This window comes from Scyliorhinus canicula, chromosome 11, assembly GCF_902713615.1.
Source record: "Scyliorhinus canicula chromosome 11, sScyCan1.1, whole genome shotgun sequence".
Lineage (NCBI taxonomy): Eukaryota > Metazoa > Chordata > Chondrichthyes > Carcharhiniformes > Scyliorhinidae > Scyliorhinus > Scyliorhinus canicula.
In genome coordinates this window covers 80,770,353-80,786,475 of record NC_052156.1, presented here as the reverse complement: position 1 = coordinate 80,786,475, position 16,123 = coordinate 80,770,353, and the positions used below count along the sequence as shown (strand labels likewise).

Below are 16,123 nucleotides of genomic sequence, written 5' to 3'. Positions count from 1 at the left end.
ATGGCGGGTGTCCCCGGGACAAGGGGGAACCCCGGAGCGCAGGGACCCGACCGCATGGGGAGAGCAGTGATAGTGGACATCCTGGACGGCCCCCTAACATAGGGAAACCCCAGAGGGCAGGGGCGCGTCCACCGGACAAATATGGTTAACCCCACAGGAGCAAGGGGGCAGAAGCCCCCCACCAGAATAGTCACCTGGAACGTAAGGGGACTTAACGGCCCAGTGAAGAGATCTAGAGTCCTCACCCACCTTAGAAACATGAGGGCCGACATAGTCTTCCTCCAAGAGACGCACTTGAGGGAGCAGGACCAACTGCGGGTAAGAAAGGGCTGGGTGGGACAAACCTATCATTCCTGTTATGGGGCAAGGGCCAGGGGGGTGGCGATCCTGATTGGCAAGAGGACAATGTTTAGGGCGACAAAGACGGTTACGGACCCAGGGGGACGGTATGTCATGGTCAGCGGGGCCCTGGATGGGGCGCCGGTAGTTCTAGTTAACGTGTACGCGCCCAACTGGGACGACACGAGCTTCATCCAAAAGACCATGGCAGAAATCCCGGACATAGCGACGCACCGACTAATCATGGGGGGGGACTTCAACTGTGTACAGGACCCAACGACGGACAGATCAAACCCCAGAACGGGGAAAACCTCAAACATGGCAAGGGAACTCAGCCACTATATGGAGCAGATGGGAGCAGTAGACCCCTGGAGATTCGCCCACCCGGGGGAGAAAGAATTCTCTTTCTTCTCCCCAGTACACAACGTGTACACCAGAATTGACTTCTTTGTGGTGGGGAAAACGGTGCTTCCAGAGATAGACAAGGTGGAATACTCCGCAATTGTGATATCAGACCACGCTCCACACTACATGGATGTGCGGCTAGAGACGGGAAGGGCCCAGCGCCCCAAATGGAGGTTGGACGGTGCCTTACTAGCTGACAAGGCCTTCAGCGAAAGGATAGCGCAGGCCATAGCGGAGTACACTGAGATCAACCAAAACGGGGAGGTCTCACCCTCCACGTTCTGGGAAGCGCTTAAGGCCGTACTAAGAGGGGAAATCATAGCCTACAAAGCGCAAAGAGATAGGGAGGAAAGGGTGGCTAGGCAGAAGCTGGTCGACTCCATACTGGAGGTAGACCATAAATACTCCGAGGCCCCGACTGTAGAACTCCTGGCGGAGAGAAAAGAATTACAAAGGAACTTTGACCTGCTCTCCACCAGGAAAGCAGTACACCAACTCCGCCAGGCACGCGGGGCCCTATACGAACACGGAGACAAAGCCAGCCGCCTGTTGGCCCACCAGCTGAGAAAGCAGGCAGCCAGCAGAGAAATTGCGCAAATCAGAGATACCAGAGGCACGTTGGAAACAGAACCAGAGAAGATTAACAAAACCTTCAAGGCCTTCTACCAAGAGCTGTACACCTCAGAGCCCCCAACGGGGAAGGCTGGGATGAACCGGTTTCTTGACGGACTGAACATACCAGTTGTGGGAGAGGGCAGAAAACGGGATCTGGAAGCACCACTAGCACTGGGAGAGATCATGGAGAGCATTAGCTCCATGCAGGCGGGGAAGGCGCCGGGACCGGACGGATTCCCGGCGGACTTCTACAAAAAATTTGCGACAGCGCTGGCCCCGCACATGCGGGAGATGTTCACAGACTCGCTAGCTAGGGGCACGTTGCCACCCACGTTAGCACAGGCCTCAATCTCGCTGATACCTAAGAAAGACAAAGACCCAACGGAATGTGGGTCATACAGACCCATATCTCTGCTGAATGCAGACGCCAAAATACTGGCCAAAATCCTAGCCAAAAGGCTAGAAGACTGTGTACCTGAGGTGGTCACAGAGGACCAGACGGGCTTTGTCAAAGGTAGACAGCTGACCGCGAACATCAGGCGCCTGCTGAACGTGATAATGACCCCCTCCGGGGAGAGAACACAAGAGGTGATCGTCTCCCTAGACGCAGAAAAGGCCTTCGACAGAGTCGAATGGATATACCTCATAGAGGTACTGGAGCGGTTCGGGCTTGGAACAGGGTTCACAGCTTGGGTAAAGCTCCTGTACAACGCTCCCATGGCGAGTGTACAGACCAACAATACCAACTCCCAATACTTCCAGCTGCACAGGGGCACCAGACAAGGATGCCCACTGTCCCCGCTGCTGTTCGCACTAGCAATCGAACCGCTAGCAATCGCGCTCAGGGCAGCAAAAAATTGGAGGGGGATCCGAAGGGGAGGTAGAGAGCACAGAGTCTCACTCTATGCGGATGATCTGCTCCTCTATATCTCGGACCCACAAAGCAGCATGGACGGAATCATCGCGCTCCTGAAAGAGTTTGGAGCCTTCTCGGGCTACAAACTCAACATGAGCAAAAGTGAGATCTTCCCATTACACCCGCAAGGGGGGGGGGGGGGGGGGGGGGGGGGGGGGGCAGCACTAAAGGGGCTGCCGTTCAAACAAGCCCGACATAAATTCCGCTACCTGGGGATCCAAATAGCCCATGACTGGAAAGGGATCCACAAATGGAACCTCACCAGCCTGACGGAGGAAGTTAAAAAGGACCTGCAAAGATGGAACACACTCCCGCTCTCCCTCGCGGGGAGAGTTCAGACGATCAAAATGAACGTACTGCCCAGGTTCCTCTTCCTGTTTAGATCCATTCCGATCTACATCCCCAAGGCCTTTTTCAAAGCGCTGGACAAACTCATCATGGCGTTCGTATGGGGGGGTAAAAATGCTAGGATCCCAAAGAAGGTCTTACAAAAAACAAAAACCAGGGGAGGGTTAGCCCTCCCGAATCTACAATTCTACCACTGGGCAGCAACAGCCGAGCGAGTAAGGGGATGGATCCAGGAGCCAGAAGCTGAGTGGGTGCGTGCGGAGGAGGCCTCCTGCATGGGAACCTCCCTCCGGGCCCTCGCCACGGCAGCACTCCCATCCCCACCCAAAAAACACTCCAGCAGCCCAGTGGTGACAGCCACCCTCCAATCCTGGAACCAACTGCGGCAGCAACTTGGCCTGACCAAAATGTCGAACAGGGCTCCCATCTGCAACAACCATAGGTTCAAACCAGCACTGACCGACGCCACCTTCAAAAGGTGGAGGCAGGACGGGGGGACACTGACAGTCAGGGACCTATACACGGACGACAGGATCGCAACACTGGACGAACTGACAGAGAAATTTCAGCTAGCTGGGGGGAACGAGCTACGGTACCTGCAGCTCAAAAACTTCCTACGAAAGGAGACAAGGACGTACCCACAACCGCCACGACAGACACTACTGGAAGACCTACTGGACGCAAGTATCCTAGAGAAAGGGAACTGTAGTGACATGTATGACCGACTGGTAGATAGGGACGACACCGTACTGGACGCAACAAGGAGGAAATGGGAGGACGACCTGGGGATGGAGATCGGGTGGGGACTCTGGAGCGAAGCACTGCATAGGGTCAACTCCACCTCCACGTGCGCAAGGCTCAGCCTGACGCAACTAAAAGTGGTACATAGAGCCCACTTAACAAGAACCCGTATGAGTAGGTTCTTCCCGGAGGTGGAAGACAGATGTGAACGGTGCCAAAGAGGCCCGGCCAACCACGCCCACATGTTCTGGTCCTGCCCCAGACTCGTGGAGTACTGGACAGCCTTCTTCGAGGTAATGTCCAAAGTGGTGGGAGTGAGGGTGGAGCCATGCCCGATAGTGGCGGTCTTCGGGGTTTCAGAACAGCCAGATCTATTCCTGGGGAGGAGGGCGGATGCCCTTGCCTTTGCCTCCCTGATCGCCCGCCGTAGAATCCTGTTTGGCTGGCGGTCAGCAGCACCGCCCAGAGCTGCGGACTGGCTGTCCGACCTCTCGGAATCTCTCCAAATGGAGAAAATCAAATTTGCCATCCGAGGGTCGGACGACGGCTTCCACAGAACGTGGGAGCCATTCATGCAACTGTTCCGGGACCTATTTGTGGCCAATGTACAAGAGGAAGAATAGTCGGGGGAAGGTAGCGGGAGGGGGGGGGGGCTACAGGTTCGTTACGGGGGTTCGATGGCTAGCTAAGGCCCAAAACCAAGCTAAATAAACATGTTGAGGGGGGGAGGGGGGGGGGGGGGCGCAGTTACTACTACGAAGATGCTTACCTGTAAATATGTATGTTAATTTTTGCGTGTTTGTTTTTGTTTGTTTTTTTTTCTCTCTCCTAACAATTTGTAATTTGTTCAATATAAAATACGAAAACTGAATAAAAACATTTATAAAAAAAAAAAATAAAACAATAAACTGGGGAGAGCCAAGCCCCCCGACTGTCCCTTTGGAGCAGAACAACACAAATTCTAGAAGTCCGCCCAAATAAAAGAGGATATCAGTTTGTCAGCCTTGATAAAAAAGGATTGGAGGAGAAAAATGGGGAGAGCCTGAAAGAAAAAGAAAAACCTCGGGAGCACGCTCATTTTAATAGTTTGAACCTTCCCCGCCAAGGATAGGGGGAGGTAGTTCCACCTCTGTAAGTCTGCTTTGATACTGTTAATCAGACTGGTGCAATTTAACTCATGAAGTGAAGCCCAGTTGTGGGCCAACTAGACTCCTAGACAGTGGAAGCCTGTTTGAGCAACGCAAAAAGGCAACATCCTCAGTTGGGTTCGCCTCCCGGGGCGGCTAACCGGGAAACATTCACTCTTGCCCAAGTTCAATTTGTACCCAGAGAAGGGACCAAAGGTGCTAAACAACTTCATTATGTCGTCTATGGAGGGGGCTAGATCCATGATATAAAGAAGTAGGTCGCCCGGGTAAAAGGACACCTGATGCTCCACCCCTCCCCGACGAATCCCCCTCCACTTACTAGAGGACATCTGTGCTCTCGTGAACAGCTCTATTCCAACAGGTGTGGGGACAGTGGACACCCTGCCTTGTTCCCCTGTTCAAAGGATAATAATCAGAGTTCAGGCATTCCCACGAACACTGGAAGTGGGGGGGGGGGGGGGGGGCCTTGGACAACAGACGGATCCAAGAAATAAATTTGTGACCAAAAACAAACCTCCCAAGAATCTCAAATAAATACTCCCACTCTACTCTATCAAATGTCTTCTCCGCATCAAGAGATAATTTCAACTCAGGTTCGGGCATTGAGGAGGGGAAAGGAACAACATTTAACAGGTGACGTAGCTTCAGCGAAGCCTGTTTGATCATCCGAGATCATAATTGGGAGGCAAGGCTCCCTTGACCAGCACCTTGACGAGCTTGGCTACATGTCCACGTTCAGAAGCAAAATAGGATGGTACAAACCACACTTTGTCGTGTCTTTGTCCCTCTTAAGAAACAGAAAGATAGAGGCTTGAATGAGGGTCGGGAGCAGTGACCCCCAGGATAGGGAATCATTGAACATGCCCAGAATTAAAGGCACAAGGTGCTCCAAGAACGTCTTAGAGAATTCAATTGGAAAGCCAGACTCTAGCAACAAATTAATAAAGTGCTGGCCATGATCCCAAATAACAATTGCTGAATACTCAGCCGTCACCATTGAAGGGAGGAGAGAGCTATCTGAAAGAAAAAAAACCAATACACGAATATACTTGGTGGTCATGTGAAAAAAACAAAAGTCTTCATCACTTGGGTGCTAGAAGCGCCATGGATCTACCCCCCCCCCCCCCCCCCCCCCCCAATCTGCGCCATGAAAGATGTCAAAGCCCTGGCCATCCCTGATGAAGCAAGAGATTTAGGCTTGGAACAATCTTGAGGGAGCAGTGTGGTGCAGCGGAAGTGTGTCGGGCCCATAACCTAGAGCTTGATGGATCAAAACCATCCTCTGCCAGTTATCTTTATGGATGGCACGGTAGCACAGTGGTTAGCACTGTTTATTCACAGCGCCAGGGACCTGGTTCGTTCCTGCCTTGGGTCACTGTCTGTATGGAGTCTGCACATTCTTCCCATGTTTGTGTGGGTTTCCTCCGGGTGCTCCGGTTTCCTCCCACAAGTCCCAAAAGACGTTCTTGTTAGGTGAATTGGACATTCTGAATTTTCCCTCTGCTTGCCCGAACAGGCGCCAGAGTGTGGCGACTAGGGGCTTTTCACAGTAACTTCATTGTAGCGTTAATATAAGCCTAGTTGTGACAATAATAAAGTCTAAGACACAATTCAGGTCCCCAACCAGAATAAGCTGATGCAAGTCTAAATTGGGGAAGGAGGCCAGCAGGGAGTTAATAAAATTTGTATCATCCCAGTTGGGAGTGTAAATGTTAACCATGACAACCAGGGAACCGAGACTGAGGTAAAGCACCTAGATTAAGCAGTCTCCTGGTATCATGATGTGTTATGTACTCTGGGATAACACAGGCTGCAACTGGATGGAGCTTTAACCAAAAGATACTCCAGACCTTGAAGTTAGTTCAATCTGATTTATTGAACCTGTAGCACAGTTAGCACAGTTCTCTATGAGTTCGACTCTCTGCTAACCTAAGTGTGGTTACTCTGTCTGACTGAACCAGACTAGCTCTTAGCCACGTGCTAGAGGTGTGATACTGTACATACACCCTGACTCACTCTGTATCTGTTCATCAGTGGAAAGAGATGGAGTGTGAGTGCCTGGTTCCTTTTATAGTGAGATACCACCCCTGAGTGTCCTGCCTGTTCATTGGCCATGTCCTGTTCTCTGTGTTAATTAGCTGCCTGTCTGTATATAATTATCTGCATGTTTGCATATCATGAAAGGAGCCACAGACAATAATGTATCGAATGTTGGGGTCGGCCATAATCTTAGAGGCAAAAAACTGAACATTTTTAATAATTAAAATTGTTGCACCCTTGGCCCTGCCATCGAAATCCAAATGAAAAACTTGCCCTACCCACCCCACGTGCAATCTTATTCGATCTCTGACCCACAAATGGGTCTCTTGCAAAAACAACACATCGGAGTTTCATAGAATCACTCCAGTGCTTAAGGAGGCCATTCGGCCCATTGAGTCGACAATGATCCTCTGAAAGAGTACCCTACCTAGACCCACTCCCCGCCCTATCCCTGTAACCCCATCTAATCTTTAGACACTAAGGGCAATTTAGCGTGGCCAATCCACCTAGCCTGCACATCTATGGACTGTGGGGGAAACCGGGACCTCCGGAGGAAACCCATACAGACTCAGGGAGAAAGTGCAAAATCCACACAGACAGTCACCCAAGGCCGGACTTGAACCCGGGTCCCTGGAACTGTGAGGCAGCGGTGCTAGCCATTGTGCCACCGTGCTGCCCTTAACATCAGAGTTTAAACTCTTGAGTTGAGAAAATGCCCTTGATCTTTTCACTGGGCCATTTCAAGCCCCTAACGTTCCAGGTGACCAAATGAATTGGAGGTATCCCATCCCCCCTCAATCCAGAGTCAGCTATTTCCACCGAGAGATTAACCAAGGTATACTTAAAAGATAAAGCAAAAAGATCCACCCAAGGTGGCCACCAAACCAAGTTTCCCTGGTGGTCTATTGGTTAGGATTCAGCGCTCTCACCGCCGCGGCCTGGGTTAGATTCCCGGTCAGGGAATGGCGCTTCTATGGGCAGCACGGTATCATAGTGGTTAGCACAGTTGCTTCGCAGCTCCAGGGACCCAGGTCCGAATCCCGGCCTGGGTCACTCTCTGTGCGGAGGCTGCACTTTCTCCCCGAGTCTGCGTGGGTTTCCTCCGGGTGCTCCGGTTTCCTCCCACAGTCCAAAGATGTGCAGGTTAGGTGGATTGGCCATGCTAAATTGCCCTTAGTGTCCAAAAAGGTTAGGTTGGGTTACGGGGATAAAGGGGATAGGGTGGTGGTGTGGGGCTTAAGTAACGTGCTCTTACCAAAGGCCGGGGCAGATTTGATGGGCTGAATGGCCTCCTACTGCACTGTGAAATCTATGTGAATTCTATGATTCTATATTGATAGAGAAATACAGCACAGAACAGGCCCTTCGGCCCACGATGTTGTGCCGAATTTTTGTCCTAGGTTAATCATAGAATTTTGGACACTAAGGGCAATTTTCCATGGCCAATCCACCCCACCTGCACATCTTTGGACTGTAGGAGGAAACCGGAGCACCCGGAGAAAACCCACGCAGACACGGGGAGGATGTGCAGACTCCACACAGACAGTGACCCAAGTCGAAATCGAACTTGGGACCCTGGAGCTGTGAAGCAATTGTGCTATCCACAATGCTACCGTGCTGCCCTTATTCTATGTAAAAAGACTGAACAAAATAAATCAACAGTCAGCAAAATACCCCCACTCAAATACTCTCCCTTTCCCCCAATGTCATTGATTACAACCATACCCAAGTACAAATACAAATAGAAGTGAGACAAACAACAACTTACCCACATACTAATGCCTATGTCTACAAACCCAAACAGAACAAGAACTGTAAGCTCATTATCTAAGCAAAACTGCTATAATGAGCTTCAGCAACCCTCCAAAACCTGTTCCGTGAACTAACTCCTTAGTTAGCAGGGGATGCTCCCTACTGGAGAAAGAAAAAAATAGATATAAACAACAAAATACAAAAACCCCACTTAACGCATGGCAAAGGCTGCACTTAGTCCCATTTTGTGCACTGAGGAGCCCCACTCGCTGAACTCCTTAGTGCAGGGAGAGATCAGCATGCGCCCTCCCTCAAGCCCCAACTCACCATAAGAGGGTCCTTGGGCTCCCCTCACCCACTCAGAGTACCTCCGCCGTACAAAAAATGCCAGCTTGGCATCTTGGCAGTGACAGCCTGGAACCCTGGCAGTGCACCTGCCAGCTGACAGTGCCACCCGGCCACCTTGGCAGTGCCAGGCTGGCACACAGGTGGCACCTCTAGGGTGCCAGGCCGGCAGTGCCAGTCTGTCCAGGTGGCATCAGCAGTGCCAGGTTACCACCCCGCCCAGAGGGCAAGTACGTAGAGGCTTCCAATCCCCTGGGAAACCCCCACAATTTAAAAAAAAATACTTTATTCATTAAATCTCTAATAAACATTACAGGACATTTTGAATTGTTGTGACTGTACATTTCCATCAAAGTTACTATTCACTTGACTTTCTTGCATTCAATTGGGATGACATTCCACACGTTTCCCTGTTTACAATTCTTTCATAAGTATTTACGTCATCATGTTTCTTTCAATACTTTTGTACACTGGAGTGTTAATGACCCAGACCGAGGGGTTTTACACTGTTACCAGCCCCTCGGTGTACATTTGTTGGTAGACTTTACACAGTGGCCTTTCCCCATTGCGCCTTGGCGGCAACTGCCCCAAGCTTGAGTGCGTCCCTGAGCACGTAATCCTGGACCTTAGAATGTGCCAGTCTGCAACACTTGGTCGAGGACAGTTCTTTGCACTGGAAGATCAGCAAGTTTCGGGCAGACCAAAGAGCGTCTTTCACCGAGTTGATGACCCTCCAGCAGCAGTTGATGTTTGTCTCGGTGTGCCTCTGTAAACAGTCCGGAGAGCACAGATGGCGGTATGTCATAGAGCTGCTCGGGATGAACCACTGCATCTCTCTCCAGACCTTCTTTGCAAAGGCACATTCCACAAGGAGGTGGGCCACCGTCTCATCTGCCCTGCAGCCACTCCGAAGGCAGCGTGCAACGGTGCTGAGACTTTGGGTGTACATGAAGACTCTGACGGGGAGGGCCTTTCTCACCACCAGCCAAGCTAGGTCTTGGTGCTTGTTTGAAAGTTCTGGTGATGAGGCGTTCTGCTAGATGACTCTGACAGTCTGCTCAGGGAACCATCCAACATCCTCCACAGCCTCCTTTTCCCTGAGGGCCTCGAGGACATTACGTGCTGACTACTGCTTCATTGCTTTGTGGTCAAAGGTGTTTTTCTGGGGATAGAGAGAGAGAGAGGAATAGAGAGAGGGAGGGATGGAGAGGGAGAGAGAGAGAGAGAGGGAAAGAGGGAGGGAGGGATGGAGAGAGAGAGGGAGGGATGGAGAGAGAGAGAGAGGGAGGGAGGGAGGGAGGGATGGAGAGAGAGAGGGAGGGAGGGAGGGAGGGATGGAGAGAGAGGGGGAGGGAGGGATGGAGAGAGAGAGGGAGGGATGGAGAGAGAGAGGGAGGGAGGGAGGGAGGGATGGAGAGAGAGAGGGAGGGATGGAGAGAGGGAGGGATGGAGAGAGAGAGAGGGAGGGATGGAGAGAGAGAGGGAGGGATGGAGAGAGAGAGAGGGAGGGAGGGAGGGATGGAGAGAGAGAGGGAGGGAGGGAGGGATGGAGAGAGAGAGGGAGGGAGGGAGAGAGAGAGGGAGGGAGAGAGGGAGGGAGGGAGGGAGAGAGGGAGGGAGGGAGGGATGGAGAGAGGGAGGGAGGGATGGAGAGAGGGAAGGAGGGATGGAGAGAGGGAGGGAGGGAGGGATGGAGAGAGGGAGGGAGGGAGGGAGAGAGGGAGAGAGGGAGGGATAGAGGGAGGGATGGAGAGAGGGAGGGAGGGATGGAGAGAGGGAGGGAGGGATAGAGAGAGAGGAATAGAGAGGGAGGGATGGAGAGAAAGAGAGATGGAGGGAGAGATGGATGGAGGGAGAGAGAGAGAGAGGGATGGAGGGAGAGAGAGAGGGATGGAGGGAGAGAGAGGGAGGGATGGAGGGAGAGAGAGATGGAGGGGGATGGAGGGAAAGAGAGGGATGGAGGGAGAGAGAGAGACAGAGAGAGAGGAATAGAGAGAGGGAGGGATCGAGGGATAGATGGAGGGATAGAGAGATAGAGGGAGGGATAGAGAGAGAGGGAGGGATGGAGGGAGAGGGAGACAGAGAGAGAGGGAGGGATGGAGGGAGAGAGAGAGGGAGGGATGGAGGGAGAGAGAGAGAGATGGGGGGATGGAGGGAGAGAGAGAGATGGAGGGATGGAGGGAGAGGGAGACAGAGAGAGGAATAGAGAGAGGGAGGGATGGAGGGATAGAGAGATAGAGGGAGGGATAGAGAGAGAGGGAAAGATAGAGGGAGGGATAGGGGATGGATAGAGGGAGGGAGGAATAGAGAGAGAGAGGGAAAAAAAAAAAAAAAAGGTGTTTTTCTGAAAAAGTTTTTACACGAGGTACAGGTGATATGGCACGGTCCAACTACTTGGAGCGTTCCGCGGCAATGAGGCCAGGCCCATCCTTCGTAACACCGGGGACAGGTAGAACCTTAGTATGTAGTGACACTTGGTGTTTGCATACTGGGGGTCCACGCACAGCTTGATGCAGCTGCACACAAAGATGGCCATCAAGATGAGGGAGACGTTGGGTACGTTTCTCCCTCCCTTATCCAGAGATTTGTACATGGTGTCCCTTCGGACACGGTCCATCTTGGATCTCCAGATGAATTTGAATATGGCCCGGGTGACTGCTGCGGCGTAGGGTCGGGTAATGGGCCAGACCTGCGCGAATTGCAGTAACACCGAGAGTACCTCACACCTGATGACCAGAGTTTTGCCCGCAATGGAGAGGGAGCGTTGCTCCCACCAGCCCAGTTTCTGTCTTACCTTGGCGATGCGCTCCTCCCAGTTTTTGGTGCACGCCCCAGCAACTCCGAACCATATCCCCAGCACCTTCAGGTAATCTGACCTGACGGTAAAGGGGACAAAGGACCGGTCGGCCCAGTTACCAAAGAACATGGTCTCGCTCTTGCCACAGTTCAAACTGGTCGCAGGTGTCCAAGAGCCTGCGTACCGACATGGGATCTGAACAGAAGATGACAACGTTGTCCATGTACAGGGAGGTCTTGACTTGCGTGCCTCCGCTGCCTGGGATTGTCACTCCTCTTATACCCGGATCCTTCCTGATGGACTCGGCAAAAGGTTCTATGCAGCACACAAACAGGGCAGAGGAGAGGGGGCAGCCCTGCCTGACTCCAGATTTGATCTGGAACTCTTCTGATTCCCACAAATTGATTGAGACTGCGCTATAGATGTTTGTGTAGAGCAGTTTGATCCAAATGCGAATTCCCTCTCCAAACCCCATTTTGGAGAGCACATCCATCATGTAGGTGTGCGATATTCTGTCAAAAGCCTTCTCCTGGTCAAGGCTGATGAGGCAGGTGTCCACCCTCCTGTACTGCACGTAGGCGATCGTATCCCTGAGTAGCACGAGGCTATCAGAGATCTTCCTGCCGTGTACAGCACAGGTCTGGTCAGGGTGGATCACCGACTCCAGAGAAGACTTGATCCGACTGGCGATGACCTTGGCTAGAATTTTATAATCCACATTCAACAGTGAAATGGGTCGCAAATTTCGAATTTCTTCCCTTTCCCCCATCTGCTTGTAGATGAGGGTGATGATGCCTTTCCTCATGAATTCTGACATGCTGCCATCCAGAAGCCTACTCTCGTACACTTCCAACAGGTCTGGGCCCATCCAGTCCCACAGAGCCGAATACAACTCAGCCGGTAAGCCGTCGCTTCCGGGAGTTTTACTCGTCTCAAAGGACTTGATGGCCTTTGTCAGCTCATCCAGAGTTAGCGGTTTGTCCAGGTTTTCCCGCTCGCTGTGCCTAGGACCTCCGTGATAGACAACAGGAAGGTCTGGGAAACCATGCTATCTGTTGGCTTCAGATCATACAGTCCAGCGTAAACAAATTTGCTGATCCTTAGAATGTCAGACTGCAATGACTTTACAGAGCCATCTTCTTCCTTCAGGCTGCTGATCACAGAGGTCTCTCTGTGCACCTTTTGGAAGAAGCGTGAGCACTTTTCATCCTGCTCCACGGAGCAGACTCTGGAACGGAAGATAACCTTGGAGGCCTCCGAGGTATAGAGCGAGGCTTGCTGGCTCTTCACCTCTTGGAGATCCTCCTTGACATCAACCCCCATCGACTGCAGCTGGAGCAAATTCTGCATACTTTTCTGGAGCCTGGACATGGTCCGTCGTCTCTCTCTCACCTTTTGAACGTCTTTGAGGATGAAAAACCTTTTGATGTTCCCCTTGATTGTTTCCCACCAGAGATATGGAGACTCAAAGAGGGGTTTCACGGTTCTCCAACCTTTGTAATCCCTTTTAAGATCCTCAAAGTTCTCTGGAGTCAACAGTTTCACATTCAGCTTCCATGTCCCCTTGCCCACCCCCTGGTTTTCCTGCAGGTGGCAGTCAGCCAGTAGGACCCCCACAAATGCCGTTCCATCTGGTCCCTGTTTATGGAGACCAGTACTAAATGGCATTTGCCCGAGGTCTCCAAGGTGAAGAGGATAGATCCCAATGCCTTGGTTACCTCAGGGAACTGCATATTAAAGTGAGACTAGCTGTCTCGCTCCAATATGCAGATTTGCCAAAAAGTCCACAATGGGCTGGCTTCACTTCGTGAGATTGAATTAGATCTCGCGAGGCGTGTGAACCGAGTAGATCCCAGGAGTAGGGTATCCCGTCATTTACCGGCCACCTTGCGCCGCAGCGCGTTGTTTTTCGGGTGCAGTGTGGCCGTTAGATCGCGACCTGTGTAAAACCTCAATTCTAATCAAGAACCAGACGGACTCACCCCCAACAAGAAAAAACGAGAGCAAACATGAAACACCAACAATGGCACAATACAACATGCCCATCGACAGGACTGAAAAACCAATTACAACCTGCCCAACTTGTGTCTTTCAACAAAAGAGTCTGCTTCTCCCAGCACGTCAAAGAAATAGTCTTTTCCCTCAAAAGTTACTCTGAGACAAGCTGAGTAGACCTAATAGAACTGGACTCCACGGCGGCCTTAACTCCATTGAACATGGCCCTTTTCTTAGGTAACACCGCACCCATATCCTGATAGAAGCTGATGGAGTGGCCATCCCATTTAAAGTCACCGTGCTCCTTTGCCCATCGTAAAACCCTTTCCTTTTCTTTTTGAAAAAATATTTTCAGTACCTAATTCATTTTTTCCAATTAAGGGGGAATTTAGCTTGGCCACTCCATCTACCCTGAGAATCTTTTGGGTGGTGGGAACGAAACCCATGCAAACACAGGGAAAATGTGCAAACACCACACGGACAGTGACGCAGAGCAGGGATCGAACCTGGAACCTCGGCGCCATGAGGCAGCAGTGTTAACCACTGTGCCACCGAGATGCCCCCTTTCCTTTTCTTTAAAGCTCATGAGGCCTCGCCCAAAGTGTGCAATGGCTTGGTCCAATTCAGGAGGGGATGTGAATCCACCATCACCCACCATCTTGCAGAACATGCCCTGTGGATTGCAAGATGATGGGTGAGGATGGATTCACGTCCCCTCCTGAATTGGACCAAGCCCATTGCACACTTTGTCCATAATTTGTTGAACCATCTGTGGAATTGCAAATGGCCTTTGAAAGAGAACACTGGGCTTTCACATAAATTTCCAATAATGAGTTAAGTTTCCCTAAATGTAACATACTCACTTTGATAAGGTTCACTTTTCCATTCAGGTGATCTGGATTCGGTGAAGCTCTCTAGGCAATACTGAAGTGGAAGAGAAAGTTAGATGAACCATCAAATTATTCCGTTGTCCTTGTAAACCTTGAGGTAATTCACAAGGTGCTACAGATCACACAGTGACAAGTGACACAGTGCCAATGTGGTTTAGCCTGCGAATTCCATTAGTACTTTATTCCGGGATTGCAGTTTTTCAGCAATTCCCTCACCGTGCAGATAGAAGTTCAGAATTCAGGATTAAAAGTTAAATGGACTGTTGGGAAATCAATTGAAGAGCTTTTGCCTCCACAAACCAGACAGGTAACAGGCAGCATCTTCAAGAGATAAGGGAAAAAAATTACCAAAGACTAAAAACAGAACAAACAAAAATTCTGGGGGACTTCCGGTTGTGGCATGTATGTGAAGGTCCATGTTTGATGTCTCCTGCCAGAGCTGTCTTTTATGGCCTTTTTAGCCCAGTTTTCGGTGAAGATCTGTTCGTGAGGGGTTATGGGGAGTCTTAGGGCACTTGTAGAATGGCAAAAGCCGGCAAGAAGAGTCTTGGGAAGAAATCAGTGGGCGAAGGTCTGCCACAGACTACGTCGAGGTGTGCAACAGGAGGAAAGATGGCGGGAGAGAGTCCATCAGGTGGGGCCATGCCAATTACAGTGGAGAAGGTAATGGAGGTGATGGCTGGGGAGTTCAAATGGCTGTTGTTAAAGCATTTCGAAAAGCATCAGATGGGGATGATGGCTTCGTCGGAGCGTGGGTGGGAGAGACCCTTGCCCCGATGAGAGAGTAGTTGGTGAGAACATCAATGATGGTGCGGGAGCAGGGGGAGAAAATGAAAGGGATGGGTGAGGCCTTGTCATGGCATAGTGACCATTTCACCTCGGTGGATGAGGAGCTATGGAGGGTGGCGGAGATCAACGGAGGGCTGAGAGCCAAGGTTGAAGACCCGGAGAACAGGTCACAAAGGCATAAGCTGAGGATCGTGGGTGTGCCCGAAGGGGTGGAGGGCCAGAGGCCGACAGAATACTTCACGTGTTTGATGGCAAAGCTGATGGGAGAGGGGGAGGAGCTCCCCCAGTACGAGTTGGACTTGGCCGACTGGTTGCTCCTGCCCAAACCGAGATGAATGAGCCACGAAGGGCGGTGATCGTCTGCTTCAATAATTTCCAGGTGAAGGAGAGAGAGCTGAGTTGGGCAAAATATAGGCACAAGATGGCGTGGGAAGGCAAGGATGTATGTATATACCAGGATTTGATGACGGAGCTGGCAAGGAGGCAAGCAGCCTTTGGACGGGCTAAGGCAGCATTGTATAAACGCAACGTTCGGTTTGGTGAGGTCCATCTGGTGAAGCTGAGGATCACGTTCAATGGCAGAGACTATTATTTTGAGACAGCGGCGGAGGCGTTTGTAAAGGCAGAAGGCTTGGGATCGGCCTGAATTTGGACTTTTGGCAGATTCTGGTTGAGTTTTTGTTTTTGTTTTTGTATTTCTCCTCTCTTTTTTTTCTCTTTGTATTTTCTGAGCTGTTTTTTTCTTCTTCTATGGGTGTCACAAATACCTATTTTTTGGCAGGGGATTGGATGTTATGGGGTTGGAGGAGTGAGGGGGGCATTAGGGTTGATGTGGTTTTGTTTTTGTTATGGGGAGGAGGCTCTGGCAGGGGCCATCACGCTAGCAAATGCTATGTTTGCTAGTGAACGGGAGCGAGGTGAGGGGAGGGGCCGTGGCTGTTGGAACATGTACGGGCAGGTTTTGATGGGCCTGGGAGGTGTGAATGATGGGAGGATGAGATCG

The 16,123-nt window shown here is 51.2% G+C and overlaps 1 protein-coding gene across 2 annotated transcripts in view; it reads right to left on the bottom strand.

The window, feature by feature from the left end:
- The window catches only part of LOC119973154 (protein SSUH2 homolog), a 95,407-nt gene that overhangs the window by 31,719 nt on the left and 47,565 nt on the right, over window positions 1–16,123 (bottom strand). For both annotated transcript variants that reach the window (XM_038810771.1, XM_038810772.1), the window contains exon 5: window positions 14,305–14,365. In XM_038810771.1, coding sequence (XP_038666699.1) covers window positions 14,305–14,365 — 61 coding nt within the window. The remainder of the gene's footprint in view (window positions 1–14,304; window positions 14,366–16,123) is intronic.